This window comes from Crinia signifera, chromosome 4, assembly GCF_055691185.1.
Source record: "Crinia signifera chromosome 4, ASM5569118v1, whole genome shotgun sequence".
In the NCBI taxonomy this organism is placed as follows: domain Eukaryota; kingdom Metazoa; phylum Chordata; class Amphibia; order Anura; family Myobatrachidae; genus Crinia; species Crinia signifera.
In genome coordinates, this window is record NC_139220.1 from 265,855,077 (window position 1) to 265,877,164 (window position 22,088).

Here is a 22,088-nt window from a genome sequence, read left to right on the forward strand (position 1 = left end):
TCAACAAGCACTTTCGACATTTCATCTGTCATCCTTTACCTGTACCTGTTGACCTTTTGGTATTGACTGTCTACTTAGACACTTTAGATCTATTGTCTGGATACTGTGATGATGTAAAATAACTATTATTGGCGAATGGATCGGCATACCTCCCTATATTTACAAATCCGGCAGAGGGACTCCTGTATGTGGTGGTCTTCTGGTAAAGAGGCGCCCCAATCATGAGCCACGCCCCATTTTCATCACTGCTGTCCATGCCCCCTGCCCCTCTGTCCCAGTGAATAGATGCTATGTGCAGGCCAATGTGCAGTGTCAGGGTCTCCTAACTGCCCTCCCACCACGGGACACTGCTATCAGTTGGTGGGACAGTCACAAAAAATCTGTGCCACTAGAACCCTACCAAAAGCACTTGACTAGAAAGATATAGCCTTCCGATTAACATACTGTAACATATCATTATGTCAGGATTGCTTTTCCTCTTTTTTTGCTTTACTGTATGTGTGCAGTGATACACACAGTAGACTGAATATAAAATAATTTACTGGCAAAGTGGAAGAGAGACACAATGCAGATGCCCTTCCAGCATTGAAGGGATTTAATAGTTTCTAACAAAGTTAGAAATCTGAATGCCCAAGTGATAACAGATGCTGTTTTGTGCTGTGGGGACCTTGCTGTTAGTATAATGAATGAAGGGCTGAGATCTTTTCACCTCCCCATCTGCAATCAGTCACTGAGAAGAGCCTGCAGAATGCAGCTATTCAATATTAACTATAGGCCCTTGAATAGCTGCTGTATGAGAAGCAGTGAGGATCAGTCAGCAATGGAGATAAGCTCTGTTGTAATCGGAGATTACGCCTCTTGTACTTTGATAACATTTGTATGATAAATAGATTTTGATGCTGTACTGTGTATTATAAACTGTAATGTCTGGGTGTTTAAGTAACTGCTACAGAGCAACGTTTTAATGTTCAAAGACTAATTACCCTTTTACTGAAATGTTCTATAAATGAAAAGGAATTGGCTGTGACATTCAAGGAGGAATTAACCATGTTATTTCTAGGAAACACTGTATATTGTAATGCACTACTGTGTATAGTGTATGCATTTTAGATTTGTAGCTTGCACTTCAATCAAGAGCCTTTTTTTCACCAAATCCATTTCTATTGTTTTAAAATGTCCATCGTTTGGATCTGCCTCCAGGTTTTTTTTTATTATTATTATTATTTTTGTTGTTAAACATCTGGCTGTAATCTATAGTAATGGTAGGCAACTGGCGGACCATCTCTAGAATATAGATTAGTGCCGCGGTGCTACAGTAGCATGGCAGGTGTACTGTAACCATGAAGAGAAGCCGGAGCATCCTCCGATTGGTCCTCCGATTGGTTACATGAGTCACATGAATCACATGAGCGGGCTAACATGCCATCCTGGGAAGTGACTGACGTGGAGGCTGAGGCGCTGAGTGGATCCTAGTCCTCCGTGCACTGCAGTGTGGAAGCGCCCTAAGGACCTGGCAAACAAACATAATGGCACAGGAGACGGACTTGCAGCTCTGTCCTGCCTCAAGGGGAAATCAAGTTACCCAGCGGTGCAGGCTCGTAATGTCTAGTAAAGTTTTAAGCCTCAAGTTTTTATATTGGTGCTGAAATTTATACTTACATTTTAAGTAATGTAGTAGAAATTTCAGCACCGAAATAAAAACTTGTTATGAATTACATTACAGATATTTGATTTTGTGGACCTCGATTAAATTAATTAGAAATATCCAGACTCCATCAAAAATTACTTGCCTACCCGTGATCTACAAAATTCCACAGCATTTTCTGAGAATTAATGGTAAAATCACGACCAGCACCAGCCTATGACAGGACAAGCCGTATCTACTTACTATTACATATGGTGCTCCAGGAAATACATGGAGAAGGAGGTTCGGATAAGCAGACCATAGTAGTAGTAGTACGTTTATTTATAAGGCGCCGCAAAGTGTCCGCAGCACCGTACATAGCAAACAAAAAAAAACAAATTACAAGGTAACGTACAGGGTGTGTTGAAAGATACAGTATAAATAGGGGTATAGCTGGTAGAACTAAAATCAGCATCAGTTCAGAAGTAGGTGTCAAAATTGTCAAGGAGACTGGAGATGAAGTAGAGGAAGGGAAGAACAGGACAGGAGCAGAGGTGAGGTAATGAGGTAGGGTGAGTACGTGAGGAAGGAGGGCCCTGCTCATAAGAGTTAACATACTAAAAATAGGTGGGTGGACGAACGAAATACAATAGGATAAGTAGGAACGGAGGGGAACGGAGGCAGGATAGGAGGATCAAAAGAGGTTAGGAGGAGGGATAGGCTAGTCGAAAAAAGTGGGTTTTGAGGGAGCGCTTGAAGGAGGTAAGGGAATCAGATAGCCTGATGGGTGGCGGGAGGTTATTCCAGTGCAGGGGGGCAGCCCAAGAGAAATCTTGGACACGGGAGTGGGAGGAGGTGATTAGGTGAGAGGTCAGTCGGCGGTCAGCGATGGAGCGAAGAGGACGGGAGGGAGTGTGGATAGAGATCAGTGAAGAGAGGTAGGGAGCTGTGGAGGAGGAGAGAGCCTTGTAGGTGGTGGTGAGGAGTTTAAAGAGAACTCGGAAAGGAATGGGGAGCCAGTGAAGAGATAGACAGAGGGGGAGGCGGAGGTAGAGCGGCGGGAGAGGAAGATGAGCCTAGCAGCAGCGTTAAGGGCGTGATGACCAGTGCCGCAACTATAAAAACAGCGCCCCCCTCCTTCCCGGTAAAATAAAGCCCACCCTCCGCCAACCCTGCCACGGCGGCGGCAACGGCAAGCAGCGCCAGCGGGGTACGGCATGACAGTACAGCGTATCAATAGCCCCACAGACCCCCGGTGCCTACATATACTCAGAGCCTCCCCGCGACTGCGTGGTCTGCGGGGATATTGTTATGCTACTGGTGATGACACAAATTACATTTCTGTGGATTCACAATTTGGGGGCAAGTCCTGCATCTCTGGATAATAAGACAGAGGCCCTTATTCTGATCGGTGCGGATATTCCCGCATTCTTACGGTGCGGTCCGCACGCCACGGTGTTTTGCCGCGTGCGGCCATCGTCCGTAGAAACGCCCACGTGTCCTCCGCATTCGGACGGACTCACTCTTTAAGAACAGGGCGTGTTTACGGACGACATACAAACCATGCGTGTGCGGGAGAAACACTCAGATTCGGCACGGTATTACAGAGTATTACAGAGTATGCTCGGGAATACCGCATCCGAACGGGAGCCAAGCGGTGCTACCGCACGTAAGCGGAGTATTTACGCCAAACAACCCACTATGAAGTATCTTCTGCTATACATCACATGACCCACTTATTCAATTACCTATCCTCATAAAAAACTGCTTATTTGGAATTGGAATCAATTAGATTCCAATATATCCTTACAACCATGCCTAACACATGCATTGCACACATTAACCCTTACAGCAATTGAAGTGCAATGGTTTCAATTAAAGCACTGACAAGCGTCCTATTAGTGAGTAATGAGTAAAGGAGTAGATTCTATTGGGTTCAGGTGTTAATGGTTGTAGTCATTAGGCGTACGTTCGCCTACCGCATGAACGAGTGGTGTCCGCAAAGCAATAGTACACTTGTGGACACCGCACATTTCTGCCCTTTTTGATCGCGTGCATTCGGAGTGGTTTCCGAATGTACGCCCCCCAACATAAGTGTACTCCCCCGTGTCCGCCCATGTTTCCGCCCCGTTTTGCCCACTTTGAAACTACGCCCATGTGCCATTCCGCATGACGCCCATAATACGCCCATATTTCCCGACTGATTGCGGGCAACAGTTTTGGACGGGATTTTGCCGAACTGGTACGGAGTCTAGGCGTGGCACATGCGCGTTGCGTTCTCCACGCATGCGCAGACGGCGAAAAGACGCGATCCGTAAGAATGCGGTAAAGTCCGCGTCAATCAGAATAAGGGCCAGAATCTGAGGGGAACGCCATAAATTATAAATCTCACAGAAATTATGGGAGAGCAGGAAAATATGGAAATATGGGCATACAGGACACTAGTGAGGGCATTATGTATAAGAGGCATTAAAGTGTGTGGCATAATGTTTGAGGGGCATTACAGTGTGGCATAATGTGTAATGGGCATTATGGTGTATGGCAAAATTAGTAATGGGCAATATGGTATTTGGCACAATGTGTAATGGGCATTATGGTGCGTGTGACCTTTTGCCAACCATCAAATGATTTTCTCCCTGTTCCCAAGTAAAAAATGTATTTCTGACAGAGATGGCCCAAAAGGGGACGGGCACTGACATCATGTGACGTCAGCTGCCCGCCACGAGCATGCATTGACCCACTTCCACGCCCAGGGGAACATCCAGCATTTTTATGAGGACTGGGCATTCCTCTGCATCAGCCCCCTGCTCGCCCCCTACCCTTCCCCACCCATGTGAACACCTAAGTGAGTACTCGCCAGAGGCGTTACACAGGGGGCCTGCACATGCAAATATTCGCCCATGCGCATGTGCAGGCACGCACAATCAGGAACGGGGTCGAATTTGACCCAATCGATCAAACCTGATATCAGGCATCATGTTGGTATCCAGTAGGGTTGCCCACCTTTCCGGGGGTCCGGGAGTGGGATCCGATTTTTAGGAGCCTCCCGGCCATTCCGGAAGAGTAGACTTTTAGTGTCACATCTATTACACCAACCATGTTCAGTGAGCAGATAATTCTATGTATTGAGTAAAATTCAGCTTCAATAAGAAAAAAAAAAGGTGCAATTGTAACCAAAGTAAAAAAGATCACGATATTTGGGCTTTTGGAATTGGCCTTGAAAAGGTTAAATGTTAGAAAACTTTATAATTATGAACAAAAGGGAGTTACAAAGTTAATAACCTGGGTATAAATTGGATTGGAGACCCATCTATTTTAGTTTCCACTCTCCTGAAAATCACACTTCTGTGAAGGACAGAAATCTAATTTCTTAAATTCTGAGAAACAATCGTCCTTCCCTAGAGGAAAGGCAAAATTGAAAAGTGGAAGCCCGGCCTGTTATCTATGCCATCCATTTTTGTGACAGAGCAAATGTTTTAAGGCATTGGTCATCTGAATTATTCAAGTATTCGCCGTCCAAAGCCTGACGTTAGTGATAAAGAACTTGTGGGACGTCTGTGGCACAAATATATTGTAATAGGAATAACTGCAAATCGCTAAAATCTGTTATGTTGGAATCTTTGTTGGTGGAGAAACATCGGGCATATCTTCAACATAAATTATTATTCCTGTTAATAGTGCAAGGCTGTGCTCCGATAGGTGGGATAATCTGGAAACGCAGCAACACCTCTCGCAATGATAAATGTAAGGAGCTCAGAGGATGTGTATCGTGCAAGTTATACGGCTTAGTGCGCTTTTATTTTATTATACTAAATTATAATGTGTAATGAAAGAAAGCAAAATAAATACAGTACGTAAACGGTGGTATCTGTAACATTGGGCCTGATTCAACATGATTTGTAGTTTGACGAAAATATGAACAAAGCGCTATGTGTGTGTGTTTGTGGGTGTGCAATAACAAATAAAAAATGCATAAAAATAATCAGGAAGTAGCATAATGTTAAAGCTCTTTTCAGAGGTTATTTTGGTTTCTGGGTAGACAGTCAATAAAATTGGCTCCATGATTAAGTGCATCGGCATGAAATGCGATGGAGACAGAAGTTTGGACAGCCGCCAACGGAAGTTGTTCTGGGTGAAATTCAGCGCATCCTGGCTGGGTATGGACAAATGATGGCTGGGCTTCCATCATCAAATCTTTAGATGCAATGGTGACTGACCATCGCATCAAAAGAAATTGATAGAAAAAAAGTTCAAATGATTGGTGCCTGGGCAAAAAATCATTTTTTTTGCCCATGCACAATCATTTTCACGCATGTACAGAAGCACTGCAGCGTGGCAGGCTGGGGTGGGAACATCGAAACACCATTGAATGCTTACCATTCGATGGCGACAAACATCAAAATGCCGCCATCGAATGGTAAAACCACTGCCAAAAGCAAAAACAAACAAACAAAAACATTGATGGTAGTGAAACATTGTGATGCATTGTCCATCCCTAATACTGGCAAGTAATATAGGACAAGCTAGCTATATGCATGGCAATTCTGTTGACTGTCCACATGGAAACCACAATAACCCCTGAAAAGAGCTTATACCATTATGCACAATTCACAATTATTTTTATGCATTTTTTATTTGGTATTGCTAACACACACATAGCGTTTTGTTCATATTTTTACATTTATGCAGATTTATCTTATACAAAAGCGTCTTTTGCACACCGGCTCAGACACAAAAAAAACTATATATTTTTTTCCTTATTGGGGGGCGGGAGGGGTGCAGCCAGCACAAGGCAAGGCTATCCCACATACATGGTTCCTCAACGTGATGTAACTGCAAAATTTTGCACACACATTGCAAAAATGTAAAAGATTTGCTATACAGAGAAGCAATTGCAACTTTAGGGCAGTCCTGCAGAGGCAGATGTTTTAAGTCGCAGTGACTGTGTGTCGCAGCCCCATTGCCACCATCCTGGACTGCGGTAACATTTTCAAGAATGCAACTGCAGTTTCAGCAAGCATACGCATATGCGTAGATTAGCAAATATCACCTAAAAGCTATTTTTGATAATCAGCGACCAGTGATAAATTGATAAACCAGCTATACTATATACAGGTCTAACCTTTGCACAACCAAACTACCAATATATGTTCACGTTTAAAATCTTCACCATCTCACCAAAAACAGGGCAATTAAATGGTATGCCACATAAAGTTTATTCCGTCAAAAACAATACCTCTATAAATCAGATTGCTTAATACAGTACTGTAGCTTCCTGCTCCCTTTAGAGTGACATAATACAATTACAGTACTGTAGATGTGGCATTAAATAGCAATAATATTAATTTGAAAATGTCTGGTCTCACATTTAATATTATTGCCATTTTAAATGATGTGGTAAACCCCACCAATAATCAGGGGCTTACAAACTGCACAGCCGCCACTTAGCAAATCTACATCAATGTCTCCAATACTGTATATGTATCAACAATGAAATCTCTTTACAGAGGGCACCACTGCTGACTGGCAGCACATGCTGGGTTTTGTGGTTTTTCACAAGCAGAGTGATTACAGATTTCAAAATATGATGGACTGTAGATTACAATAAGACATTTGTGTCTTTATAAATGGCTCAGAGAACCCCAGGACAGAAGGTTTATGCAACACGATTTGCTCACCTTGAATGCACAGTCCTTCTGTGCAGTTTTCAGACTCTTGGCTCAGCCCTTCGCACGGCTTGACCCCATGTGTTGCGGCGTGTACTGTGCACTCCCTTTCCCGCTGATGTTCACACTCTGGGCTGCAGACAGACCAATCGCTCCATTCCGACCACTTTCCCTCCACTGTAAATTAGTGGAAATAATCAGGTCAATTACTATAAATTGGGCAAAATAATTGCAGACTATTAGAGAAAAAATGGTGCTAGGAATTTTAGGTTGCTCTTGTTGTTTCCATAAAGGCTAATGTAGGGTACACACCACGATGACCCGCTCACGATGCACATTGTGAGTGGGTCGTCAGTGTTTCTTCAGACCCGCTCACGATGATGCGGGGGGGCATGACCTGCTCACGATGTGCACCGTGAGCTGGTCCGATCCGATGGCGACCCGCACCCGGCTGTATGGTCGTTCTTCAGATCCTACCTGCTGCAGGTAGGATCTGAATAACGACCGACCAACCTGCGGGACCGCGCATCGGATCGGTATCGGTCCACACCAGGACAGAAAAGGGCCCAATCACCACACAATCTACATCCAATTGGTCGGAATTGGATCTAGATTGATGGGATCGGACCCCTGTCATCCTGGTGTGTACCCAGCATAAGGTCAATTGTTTGTCTAATTATTAATTAAATGCAGCACACAGAACCATATATAAGTACACATCCAGGATATCAAACAACATGCCACGTAAATGAAAAGTCTTAAAAAAAAAAAAAGATACATAATCAAGGATAGATATTTCAGAGGACAAATAATCAGGCCCGTAACTGGCAACTGGAATTGTTTTTATACTCTTCAAAATGTTTAAAATCACATTGCTTCTGACAGAACACAACACATGGCAGAAATGACAAAGTTATTGAAATCACGCAGGGTGATGGATGAGTATCCTCTGTGCCCAGGGCCGGATCAAGACTGGTGGAATCCCAGGGGCAACAAATTCATGGGGGCTCATTGCTGGAAATGACCCCTCCCCCTTATTGCACCGCTGGAGTATCCCTGACCATATGCATAGCAGGACTGTACGAATAGTATATGCCAGCTGGCCAGATGTGTCAAGCTTCAAAAAGTGAGCAACCACCAATCAGCTCCTACCTGTCATTTTTCAAATCCAGCCTGTAACATGACAGGTAGGAGCTGATTGGCTGGTTGTTATCACTCTCCATTGTATCACATTTTAAAGCTCGATACATCTGGCCCTTAACCTGGTAACAACATATAAAGGACACATCCGTGTGCTGTGTTTTCCAGATAACCACCATTGTAAAGCATAGGGCGAAGCTACAATGATACAAAATCACACTGTGTCATTTGTCTACGGACCGCCCATTTTTTGGCTGGCTGCATGGAAGGAAGGGTGAGGCTGTTAAGGTGCAGGATCGGGGAGACTTTCAAACAATTTTCAGGAGCCCCCTGGTCATTCTGGTAGAGTAGGAAAGTACAGTATGGTCTAAAAGGATGTGCTAAGCCAGTTGGCCCATGGACCAATACTTATCAGGCAAGTAACTAAGGCTTTGCATATGTGACATTTGTTTTCACTGCTGATTGGTCCTTTTATGTCCCATGCTCTGTGACTGGCCTGATTTATTAGAAGGCAAAATTATTCTCCACATTTCGGATGACTATGAAGCTTTTATACTGTAAAATTTTGTGAATCACTGAAATTTGGACTCATTTCATAACCAGCCAACTCCATCCTCCCACCTCCAGAGAAAGAAGAACTGAACACAATTTCAATTTAAAATAGGAAAATATTGTGTTTGATGAATGCTTTACACACTTCATTACAATAACAGAAAACTGCATGTCATAAAGGCTTAGCTGTAGGAAAATAGAAGAATATTGCATTAGCAGGTACTTTTCCAGCGCAAAATGACAAATCCGTAAGAAGATGGCTCAGAAAATAAAAATACATTTTAAAGTATTATTCTCAGGGGAATATATGTACAGAGTCCTATGCTAAAAAACAAACAGTGGGATTTTACTGTTACGGAAGAAAAGGGAAAAATAAAGTTATAGCAAACTAAAAGATCATAAGGAGAATCTAGAATGCCTATTGCTCAGATCTTCGGTATGGAAAGAAAACTGGAGAGAACTATATGGGAATTAGGCTTTAGCAAAGTTTGTTAAAACTGTGGACAGATTGTCAGTTCCCTTACTCTATTTAGAGGCTATTTAGGAGAGGATATTATATATATTATACAAATGAAGCTCTGGTAAAGTTTACATGGGTGTGGTATGTGGTTCCGACAGTCGGGGTCCCGACAGTCATTAGCCCGACGTTGGGATCCCGACTGGCCGGACCCAAACATCATGGCGAGTGCAAAATACCCCTTGAGGGCTCGCTACGCTCGCCACACTGCGGGCACAGTGGCTAGCTAAGCGAGCTACCTATTCTATTCTCGGTCAATAGGGGTTGTGGACCCCCACCAGGGAAAATAGCGGGTGGCCGTCGGACACCCGGCTGTCTGCATTTTGACAGTTGGGATCCCAACATCGGGTAAATGACTGTCGGGATCCCGACTGTCGGGAATGTGTCTGGCAAACATTTAGATACAGGCACAGACCAGTTATGGAAAAACTTACATTACATGGGGCCCGCTGGTTTGGGGGGACCCAAGGCAACCCCCTGCCTCCTCTATAGATGGGCGGCCTGTATTTTACTTATTGGATGGAGGCCGGAGGTAGGAGCCGAAGCCACTTCATGTGCAGACTCCGGAGCTAACAGCAGCACTGACAGTGTGGGGTGGTGTGCAGCTGAAGGACGCGCAGTGATTACTCTTGTGCAGTAAGGCAGCCGCAAACTGTCATCGCCGCTGTTAGCTTCCGGAGTCTGCACACGAAGCGGCTTCAGCTCCTACCTCTGGTTTCCATCCAATAAGTCAAATATCGGCCACCCATCTATAGATGGTGCAGTGGTTTGCCTTGGGCCCCCCAAGCTGCCAGGCACCATAGACACTTCAGCCTGCACCAAAGCAGGCTGCGAATATACACAGCTTAGCGAAAATGTTTTATTCAGGCCCCTAGTGCTTAGAGCAGGCATGTCCAACTGTGGGTCTCCAGCTGGTGTGAAACTACACATATATATATTTATATATATATATATGTATATATATGTATATATGTATATATATGTATATATGTATATATATATATATATTTATATATATATATATATATATATAGATATATCTATATATATATATATATATATATATATATATATATATATATTAGTTAGTATGCTTTCTTTAAGGAAATATCATGATAAACTTAATTTTCTTGTCTTCATAATTTCCAGCTATTCCCTTCTGAATTGCTAGAGTATATGCAACAAACAAACTATATTGTTACAATAGTTCAGGTTGCATTTAAAAGTGGCGATTGTGACATTACAGCGATCCCTACTAGCATTGTCTCATTGTACAGAACAGTGCTATTAAAGTTTCATTTTCTAAAGGTGTCCCTGAAATGCGACTGCTGTAGGGACGATGCTGCGAGGAGAAATATCCTCTCTATCGTGCTTAGAACATATTGCAAAGCAATCAGTTTGTTGTTTGTGTAATGGATTTTAGTTATTTCACAATTTTTCTTAAAGTACATACTAGGCATTGAAGAATAATTATAACTCAAGGCTCTTCAGGCAGAGGAAATATATTACTTACATGGAAATAACATTACTATTCTACCAACATGCTGGAGTCAGCATCTGCATCAATTATTTACAATATTTTTGTGGTATGTTTCAGCAATGTAGGTCTAGGTGACAGATTTGCATATCTACCAAACAGATGAAACAGGGCACATAGTAAATATATCATTACTGGAGACACTATACAGTCAGGGGTTTAGCATGCATGACTCACCAGGGCACTGTACTGAGCAGCTGATTTTTTGCATGGACGACCCTACGCAGAATGTTCCGCCGTTTAGAGGTGTCGGGTTGGTGCAGGTCCTTGAACGTTTCTGCACCCCGCGGCCACAGTTTACGCTACATGCTGACCACTCTAACCAGGACGACCACCCTCCGTTCACTGGGAATGAGAAAAGAAACACATATGTACTTAGGTACCGCACACATAACCCTCTGAGGCACTTATGTACAGATGGGGCCCCCTCTTATTCAGCTCCAGCGCTCGGCAGAATGTCCCCGCTGGCGATTGCTGGCTGAGAGGGACTCCATTAGACTGGGACGCGAGAGCATGTGCGTCCAAGTCACTCAATGGCTGGGCAGCGGAACCCTGCCCGTCTCCACTTCAGGGAGATGGGCAAGGTTAAGGGGTGGTTCGGGGAGGCAGTGGGGACCAGCAACAGCAGACGGGGAGGCGGCAGACGGCAGCTGGGAGCTCCCTTCCAACGGATGGCGGGGCCTGGAGGCTAGCGGGGGCTGGTGATTCTATCGCCAGCCCCCCTGCAAGAACTAGAGGCGCTCCATCTGTAATTTATACTGTAGCTTCCCTTCTGGACTTGCAACTTGGTGGGACTGCTATGCTATTACTGGTACCTGTCCTTGTGTTTCCCTCCTATGTCCCTAAAGACTGTAAGCTTGCAGCAGGGCCCTCCTACCTCCAAATCTGTCTGTTGTTACCCAGTTTGTTTTATCACTGTCTACAATTGTAAAGTGCAACAGAATCTGCTGCGTTATATAAGAAACTGTAAATAAATAAAATATGTAATATCCACCTCATAAGTCCCATTAGAGTAAGTAAGAACATCATGAAATGTGTACTTGTCGCTTGTACACACTGGAAGTGACCATGTTATACTGTAGGTTAAATCATTATACCAAGGAAATCAGCGTATGAATAATTTAGGACCCAAATGACATTACTGATGCCTGAAGTACCTCAGTCATGTCACTGGTTAGTAGAAAAGTAATTTATCTGAATTCCCATATAAGAGTTCATGTATTATGTAGTGAAACGAGTGAAAAAGCAGACAAGTTGCCCATAGCATCAGTTTTAAGGAAACATGTATCAATTACATTCTATAAAATCATAGGTAAATGCGCATTGGTTGCTTTTGGCAACTTTTCCATTGGTTGATACCACTTTTCGCTGCTTGATTCATCATTATTGCATAGTTGCCTACCCTCCTGCATTCTGCAGGAGACTCCCTGAAATAGCAGCAATCTTCCTCTCTCCCTCATTAGTCTAGCAATCTCCCTCATTTCACCTAGCCCACATTACACTTATCATTTTTTGGGGGAAAAGGAATGAGAGATAGATACAATTACAGTGAATCATCAGCACCATTGCTTTCACAATCCCGCCATATATGGAACTAGACACGCCCTTTGGGTGGAGCATGACACGCCCCCTCAATAGGGCGCTTTGCAAAATTCTACTACAAACTTTAATCTCCCTGAAACTAGTTTTCAAAAGTAGGCAAGTATGCATTACTGGGATATATATTAAACCTGCCAACAAGCATTGCCCATTGTACTAGTAGCTGGATTATCCTCTTTAGGCTGCTAAAATCTCCCGCTGTAGTCTATAGTCTACACAAGTCACAATTGTGTGTACGCAACATATATCTGTTTATACTGTTGGTATGCCATTAAAGGCAATATATGCACAATCACCTCAAAAAGTAAATGTTTGCAGTGGATTAATATTTTATAAAGAACTGTCCTCATTCACCTTTTTGTTCCATGTGGCATGAGATGTGTGGCTTGATTTAGATACTCCCCTAGTGTTGCATTATGGCTGCATCTATAGTATTTTATAGTGCACTGGTTGGTTAGAAGCAGTGGGAGTTCTAGAGGAGGGGATGCAGCATAATACAAAATTCAAATAGTGGAGCCACACCAACTGTCAGGGAGTCCCGTGCAGTGATACTTGGTAGCAGTTGGGGTGGCAGCTGATGTGGCTGCACTACTTGGACTGTTCTGTAGTGCCACCTCTGGTTAGGGTTAGAATTTTTCTCCTAGTGGAGATGGAGTATACACTTGCAGATTGAGCACAATGTTGCATGGCAGGGTACATAATGCAGCTGACTCGTATCAGTCCTTAATCTTTTGCCTTTTTACCTAAATTAGTCTACAAGTCACATAGAGTTGCTGCATGCAATGTCAGAGCCAGTCTCCAGAACACTTGTGCATTGTAGTGATGTAGAAAAATGTGGTGGGATGCCCAGTGCAGTTTACAGTAATTGTATGATCTGGTGCAATTTGAGGAGACGTCTATGTAGACACATCTGTAAGACTAAAACCCTATTAAGTTAATATTCCACACTCTAAAATTAAATTTATTCCAAAGCCATATTCTGGAGAAATATCCTCTTTTGATGTCTTTTACCCAATAAGGAGTCATTCAGATTCTCCGACTTCCCTTTTTCCTTGACAGCTCTTTTCCACAAGAGTATCCTGACATTTCTGCTACAAGAAACACATATTTCATCTGCAATCAATAGTTTCAGCCAGTGAACTTTTCATTCGGTCCTTCACGGCTGCGAGCTTACAGTATACTGTGTGCTGACTGACAGTGGTGACCTGTCGGGAATTCCGAGGTTAGCAGCTCAGTACTGCAGGAGAGCCTATGAACAAACCAAATTATCATTCACATCTAGAGAACCTGTCTACCTTCAGGGCATTGTGATACTGTAAATGGAGTTCTAGATTGTAAGCTCTTTTAACTCATTATGCTATATTTTGTCATGTATTATCATTGTCCATATTATGTTTTCGGTACTTATGTATTATCTGGGCTCCCATGTTAAATGCACCCCATTTTTTCATACCCCTACTATCCAACTACGCATGGAGTTGATTTTATATAGTGTGGCGAGCGCAGCGAGCCACCGTGCCCGAAGCGTGGCGAGCGGACGCGGTCTCATAAGAAAAACGGGAGCCCAGATATTACATAAGTACCAGGCTTTCTTTACTTCCACCTTCATGTGTTCATTCATCTGATATACAGATCTCCAAGACTTGCGCTTCTTTGCTATCCAAGAATAACAAAAACAAACACAAACATATGTAACTAGATGTGATAGTTTGACAAAAGTTGTGCTTAAGCCTCCATCTTATTGCTTTAAACTTTAATGTGCTGTCTGTCTGAAGTCACTAAAATCTTATAAATTCCCCAAACTATGTCAGTATATCTGGCACATAGACAGAAAGTCTATTGCTATCTGTAAAGTTAAAGGTCACTGGAAAGTATTGGACACGTCAACATATTATAATGTGTTTGGTCCACTACTATTGCACCTGTGGTTTAAAACTGCTGAAAAGGTTAATACCAAAAATGTGTATATTTCTGCAGATTTATGTCTCTTCCTCTTTTAAAGTACACACAAATGAGACAGTGTCACCCACCGTTTCCCTTAAACTTCCTGACAAATGATTTACAGTAGTGCATACAGTGCTTCACTTTTTCAACATTTTGGGCCTAACTCCATAGTTGCCTACCCTCCAGCATTCTGCAGGAGACTCCCTGAAATAGCAGCAATCTCCCTCTCTCCCTTATTAGTCTAGCAATCTCCCTCATTTCACCTAATCCACATTACACTGTAACTTTTTTGGGGAAAAAAGGAATGAGAGACAATTACATTGACTCATCAGCACCATTTCCCAGCACTTTACCAAGTATAGTATCTCTTACTAACTGCTTTGGGGCTCATCTACATTTGGATATAAGTCATTTTAAATGATTCCTCTCAGATGTAGCAGTACACACCCACGCTTCTAGGTGCCACTCTCACAATCTCTTTTCACAATCTCTCCATATATGGCACTAGACATACCCTTTGGGAGGAGCATGACACGCCCCCTCAATGGGGTGCTGTGCAAAATTCTACTACCAACTATAATCTCCCTGAAACTGCCTAATTCTGGTTGGCTCAATAAGCAGCGAAATGCACTGCTTGCTGAGCGATGAATCTCCACCCCCACCTAACGTCCCCCACACACACACACACACTGTCAAATCCCCTCAGTACCATCTGGGGCAGTGGTGTCAAACTCATGGACCTCCAGCTGTTGTGGAACTATACGTCCCTGCATGCCCTGCCACAGTTGTAGCAATCCATTATATAAAATCTGTGGCAGGGCATGCTGGGATGTGTAGTTCCACAACAGCTGGGGGCCATGAATTTGACACCACTGATCTGGGGGGATGTGTTCGCTAACATGCCTCCGCTAGCAGGAGATATCGTTCGATGGCCGTCGGCAGATGACAAGGGACATTGCTAATGACCCACAGGAATGCACATCATTAACGATATAGTGCATACACACTGGATAGTATGCACAAAAATGTAATTATGACTGGTCATTATCGTGTATATAATTTAAAATATCATCTAGCGTGTACGCACCTACAGTTCCTGAAGTTGGAACTGCTGGCAATGTTTGTAACCACAGTTTAGCAAATAGGTTTTAGATTATGTTTATACTCTTATATGTGAGTGGTCTCTGGGACTGTGGTTCTCTAGTTACATATAAGCTGAGGAACAGAACTGTGTCATAACTGGAGCAGAGCCAGTAATCTGTAACCAGATCGTTGCAGCTTGAGTCTTGAGGACTCCTGGAATCCATGTTGACTGAACTTATCGCTATGCACCCCACAGGAAATCATGGCATTTTTTTGTTAAAAAACTAAGTATACATTTGAAGTACATTGGGCTGGATTCAGATGTGGAAGTTCTTGTGATTACTGTCGCTATCTTTTTCCATACGCATGTACATGCTAATGTGGGCAGAAACTAACCCATATCCGTCCGACAACATATAATTGCTGAAACATCGGTACCATCATCACAAATTGGGTCAAGTCTCAGAATCTGAATACTCTTATAGGTGCGTAGGCTGAGCTGCTCTCCAGAGACGACGAGAGCTCTCCGGTAGCAATTTACATTGAAAATGCTCATTTATGCACGCCCAGAAAATGTAGGCCATGGCAAGTCTGCAAATGACTGACCACTCACATTACTAACCCCAAATGCTGTCTTCCTGTAACTCACTTTGCAACTTATCACTGATTGCAAACGCAATACACTCACTGCACGTGTGCACTGTGGCTCACACATATGTGCATTAAGAAAACACAGACCAATTTGCATTCAATAGCTGCTTTGAAACTGCACCAGAATCAGGCCCATTTGTTTGTGAAAGAACCTGGTTCCACTAGGACTGCAAGATAACAGAATTCTGGGTAGTGCACAGTAACCGCCTTCAGGAGTACCTGCACAAAGTAGGCACAACCACTTTGTTGGTGACCTCTACTACTTCCCCATAAAAGTGCATTGAAGCCTTGTTATGTATTTCTAATTTTGAAGACAGTATTGTGCTACAGTATATGAGATCCTCTAGCACAGGACAGGCCAACCTATGGCTCTCCAGATGTTGTGAAACTACAAATCCCAGCATGCCTTGCCCCTTTTTTAACACTCCCTTATAGCAAACTGTGGCAAGGCATGATGGGATTTTTAGTGTGACAACATCTGGAGAGTCACAGGTTGGCCAGGCCTGCTCTAGCACAATGGCTCACAGATGTTACTGTCCTTTCCTCTCTCTCCTTTTCGTCACCCTAGGCAAAGCTTCAGCTTACTGCTCCCACCACTAACACACACACACCACATCTGACTTTCCAGAAACTCAGGAGAATGTGTGCAGATGGTGACTTAGATGTTCAACACCTTCCATTTGCATTGCTGGAGTTTTTAAATCCCCCTGATAGCATTTCTAAGGATTCCACAGTTGGGACATTATTGAGTTAATGGTGCTGCCAAGAATCATGTTGCCTCTTGAGTATCTATATTCTTCTAGGCAAACAGATGTAAGAAAATAACTGATAATATAATGTATAGAGAGTCAACTTTAGAGTGACAAAATAATTAACTCAATTCTTGTGTAACTTTTGTGATGCTATATGTATACCCTGAGGTATCGGTGCACCATGGAGCCAAAAATGCATAATAATTTAAGTAAGAAAAAAAAAAATTACACATACGACAAGTCAGTTGCTTCAGGAAATGTTTTACATATTCCCACCAATTACCTTTCTGTTTTAAATGTGAAAAGTAAGATTGAAATGTTGAAGCTGGTTTCTGAAGCAAAATATGCCTAGTGTGGAGATGATTGACGGATTCCCTTTGAATGTAAAATTATCAGTCATGTCAATGGGAGGAATGACGCACACCTGATGCAGACACCCCAGGAACACTCTGCATGTGGCCGGTATATAGAGTGACGCAGACACACCAGGTCTGCTGTGCATGCTGGTGACAGACACTAGTGGGATGCAGACACAGACGGACTGTAGCTGCTGAAAGGTGAGCGGTTAGTGGATGTGTGTGCCGCAGGCCGTCAAGGCTTTACACAGTCGGATACAGTGTAAATAATATTGATCATATGGAATTGTGGTTCATGTATTTTTGGATCTCTCTACCGCATGCTGGTTTCTATTACAAGCAAGCATCATGCATAACATTCTGGTAATTGTAGTAATTAATAGAATAGCAGTACCTTACTTCTTGTTCCGCCACTAATTCCCTACCTGCAAGTCACAGCGGTTCATTGACAACTGTGCCTACACTGAAGGGGACGTGTAACGAGCACATGGCTAACAAATCTGGAAGCACTTTTCTACAGTATATTAAGTGCTTACCATACTTCCATCTATACTGGTCCTCCGTTGCTACTGGATTGGAAGTTATGCTATAAATCAGTGATGTCTAACCTTGACACTCAAGCTGTTGTTGAACTACACATCCCAGCATGCCCTGCAACAGTTTTACTATTTGGCCATGGTAAAACTGATGCAAGGCATGCTGGGATGTGTAGTTCAAGAACAGCTGGAGTGTCAAGGTTAGCCATCACTGCTATAAATGATGGATATACCTGGCAATACCAGCTTCAGGTGGCTCCTACAATTTACTTTAGCTTCACTCTATAGTCCGCTTCATGACGTAAACGACCTTGAACTCTTTAAGAACGTGAAACATTTCCGCTAAAGAATGACCTGAGCTCTCTGTCATGACTAGAATGACGGTTGTATGAAGCTAATGATATCTTTCTGACCATAGGGGTCCTTCCGCCACAGGTAAGACAACCAGATTTGCTGTTCTCTACTAAGGCGAGCTGAGGGTGGATAGAAATGCAACTGAATTTGCGATGCGGGATGCTTGGAAAGGCACCCTGCAGCCTAGAGAGCTGATGCCTGAAGCAGCCTTATGGCATTCTAGGTACTCAACTTCTCTTATAGAATAATGATGCAAATGTTGATCCTGATACAGCGTTAGACAGAAATTGGGTGCTTTCTGCTCATAAATTGCATGCATGCAAATAATGTGTATATTAGCTCATATACAGGGTTGTACACACAATGCAATGCAACCACACCTATATACCCATAGGTATGTATTTTTGGTTATCTACTAGTTACCATCATCAGTATGCACCTAAACATGTATTCTTACCGCCATGTAGCTGAGGCACTCACCATAGACAATCACCGTGGCTGAGGTGCTCCGCCTTTTGGCGACAATATTAGAGGCCATACAGGTGTAGTTTCCGGAATCAGACAGACGAGCATGGCGTATGATGAGATTGTGATCCGCTCTTGTGTCGATGTTTTCATCCTGCAGGGAGTCAATTGGTTCTTCATTTTTAAGCCATTCAACCTGAAAAGGAAGAGTCATACAATTAACAAATGATGACCTATCAGCATTATAAATCAAGGTGACTTCACTTAATGATAAAATAATATCAACCTAATGATCAAACTGCAACAGATACTGTATATTTTCAGAGTTCAAAATGAGCAATACATGGGCACAAAGATACGTCCTACATGTGGTAAAACACCCCAATAATGTAATGTGTCTGGCTCATATGAAATCAAATAATGGTTTGTAAGGGGTGGCCAAACTAGTCCTCAAGATCTACAGATGAAGCCCCACTCATTCAACTTGCCGCTTTCTGTGTTGGTGTGCCGTTTGCTGAGACAGGGACGCGCAAGCTTCTCTCACGCACGCGCTTCCCATTGCCGCAAATGTTTTGAAGTCCACCTGTGGATCTGTAGAATGTGTCGGTTAGGAATGAATGCATCATGTTTGTATATGTGACAGTTAGTAATGACCACACCTGTGCACCAACTAGCTTATCTGGAAAATGTGAACTGTTGGTAGAGATCAGTTTGGCCAGCCCCAGTCTAGGATTCTTGTGAAAAAGAGAAAGTGATTATTTTACCACCTAAAGCTACTAAGGGCAAGATGTATTAAAATGAAAATGCGGTAATCACCGCATTTTCATATGTACTAAAACCCGGCCGCACCGATATCGCCGGGCAGGGTATAACCACCTTTGGGTGGAGATACCCTACAGAAGCCTATGGTCTTCTTTTCGCTGCCTCTGCCGCAACCCTGCAACCTCCTGGACCCTGGAAGGTAAACCCCTCCTCCCCCTAGCAACGCAGCCAGACATCCTTCTGGCTGCAGGGGGGAGGAGGAGACGCCGGGGACAGCCTGCTTAGCTTTCCCCGGCGTGAGGGGAGAAGCAGGCGGCAGAGAGGTGACAGAGACCCCCCGCACACCACAGTACAGGTTTCACGGGGGTCTCCGTCACCGCACCGCGATGCCAGCTGCATATGTTAGTACATATGTGCTGGCATCATGGTAAGCAGGCGGCGAAGGGCGGAGATGTATTTTAATACATCCTGCCCTAAGACAGAAGGTCTGCTGAATGTATCTCAAACCTTTCATTTGTATTTGCAGTTGTAGCACACAAAGTGGGTTTTGTCCTCCATATTTTCCCATCATTGTCATACTTATAATCATTGATGATTAGTAATACATAGACCTTGTTTGGAACATTCCTGGTAGGCTGATGCACCAGTAAGGCGTTCTGTCAGACAGTGGCTTTTATTTTTAAGATGTGACCCTGCCCAGAGTAGTGGCCCCATCATCCTCCTGTCTCCCACACAAACATCCTTTGCCAGGTCACAGAGCTGAGTACCCAACACTGCAAGTACTCATCTAAGGCGGGCACCCCTCTATATCCACTGTGACATGTGTTAAAAGGACAGGAGTAGGTGCTATCTGGGGAGGTAACTAGGGAAGTGGATGTTTGTAATATTTGGGGGATTTTGTCAATTAGTTGCTTGTCTGCTAGATGAAGGTATTAGGGGTCTGTGTTCAGTCTCAGTGGGGAAGGGTAGGCTATTATTTCATTTGTAGAGGTGTGTGGTCTGTCACAGCATTTTAAAGGTCTATGGGCCACTAGACTATGAAGCATATTGACATCAATGGCGGTACTTGTGAGTTATCCGGGCTGCCGATTTTTTGATTGTATGCCTTAAGTTAAGGCATACAATCAGATGCGATGCGATGCGATATCGCATCGCATCGCATGCGATCATCGGATGCGATGACCCGATTTTTCCATAGGAATCAATGTTAAAATGGACTGAGTCCATTTTAACATGGAATTCAATGGGAAAAAGGGGTCCTTTTCATACCCCTACTATCCAAGTGGGCATGGAGTTAGATATAAACCTGTGGCGAGCGTAGCGAGCCACCGAGCCCGAAGCGTGGCGAGCGTAGCGAGCCCCGCGAGGGGACGGTATTCTGTGTCCCCTCGCGGGGCTCGCTACGCTCGCCACGCTTCGGGCTCGGTGGCTCGCTACGCTCGCCACAGGTTTATATCCAACTCCATGCCCACTTGGATAGTAGGGGTATGAAAAGGACCCCTTTTTCCCATTGAATTCCGTGTTAAAATGGACTCAGTCCATTTTAACATTGATTCCTATGGAAAAATCGGGTCATCGCATCGCATCGCATCGCATCCGATGGTCGCATGCGATGCGATGCGATGTGCCCGATCCGACCCGATTTAGAAATCGGCAGCCCGGATAACTCACAAGTACCTCAATGGCTTCCACACAGGTGTAGAGATGTGTTCCCAATTGGTGGGAATGATATGTTGCTTAATTTTTGTATTTGCCATCAATGTTAACAATGCATTGGCCTTGGTTCAATATCATGTACTGTGGCAACATTTTTAAAGTGTTTTCAATGGAAAAAGAAACTACATGTTCCACTCATTTTCCCTGCAGTCACTAAGTGCCTGTGGAAAAGTGAGAGAAAAATGATCTCTATGATGCAATGTTATTGTCCTGACTCCTGCTCCATCATTCAGCAAATCACATTAACATTCCTAACTTTGATTACTGTTATTTCCAAAGAGTTGTAAATATTAATTTAGAACATTTGTTTTGTGTTATTGTTACTCAGGGGTGAAGGAAAACCCATTATTTGGACAGAGCAATCTGTGGACCTGACACTCTTGAAGGAAGAGATTTCATGAAGCGGAACTATAACTGACAGCTCTGCATCCCAAGAGCTGTAATGCTGATACAGGCATCGCTGCACAGGACCTCGTAGTGGTCAAGTCTCTGATTACAATTGGCCGAATCGTTACAATTAAAATAGCTAAGGGAGACAACAGTCTTTGGATATTTGTGAGCGGCTATACCTTCCAGTTATATTGATACAAAAATAACATAAAAATACTGGTGTAATGTATATTAGACGTAATGCCTGCAGTACAGTACATGCTTCAAAAATGGAAAGCGTACAGATACAGTCACTGTTATGTTAAAATCGAATACGTTTATTTTCAATTATATTACTGTAACTAGCTGCAAGTATGTCTAAATTACAGAACAACATAATGTCAGTGCCGGTGGCTGTGGGTGCCCATACGGCGCCACATTTGCAGACGCCATTTAGTGGCTAAC

General features: G+C 43.4%; 1 protein-coding gene across 2 annotated transcripts in view; it reads right to left on the reverse strand.

The window, feature by feature from the left end:
• Positions 1-22,088, reverse strand: part of UNC5D (unc-5 netrin receptor D) — a 525,831-nt gene that overhangs the window by 148,108 nt on the left and 355,635 nt on the right. For both annotated transcript variants that reach the window (XM_083184486.1, XM_083184487.1), the window contains exons 5-7: positions 18,792-18,972; positions 11,214-11,381; positions 7,303-7,467 (exon numbers count right to left, since the gene is read on the reverse strand). In XM_083184486.1, the coding sequence (XP_083040612.1) occupies positions 7,303-7,467; positions 11,214-11,381; positions 18,792-18,972 (514 nt within the window). The remainder of the gene's footprint in view (positions 1-7,302; positions 7,468-11,213; positions 11,382-18,791; positions 18,973-22,088) is intronic.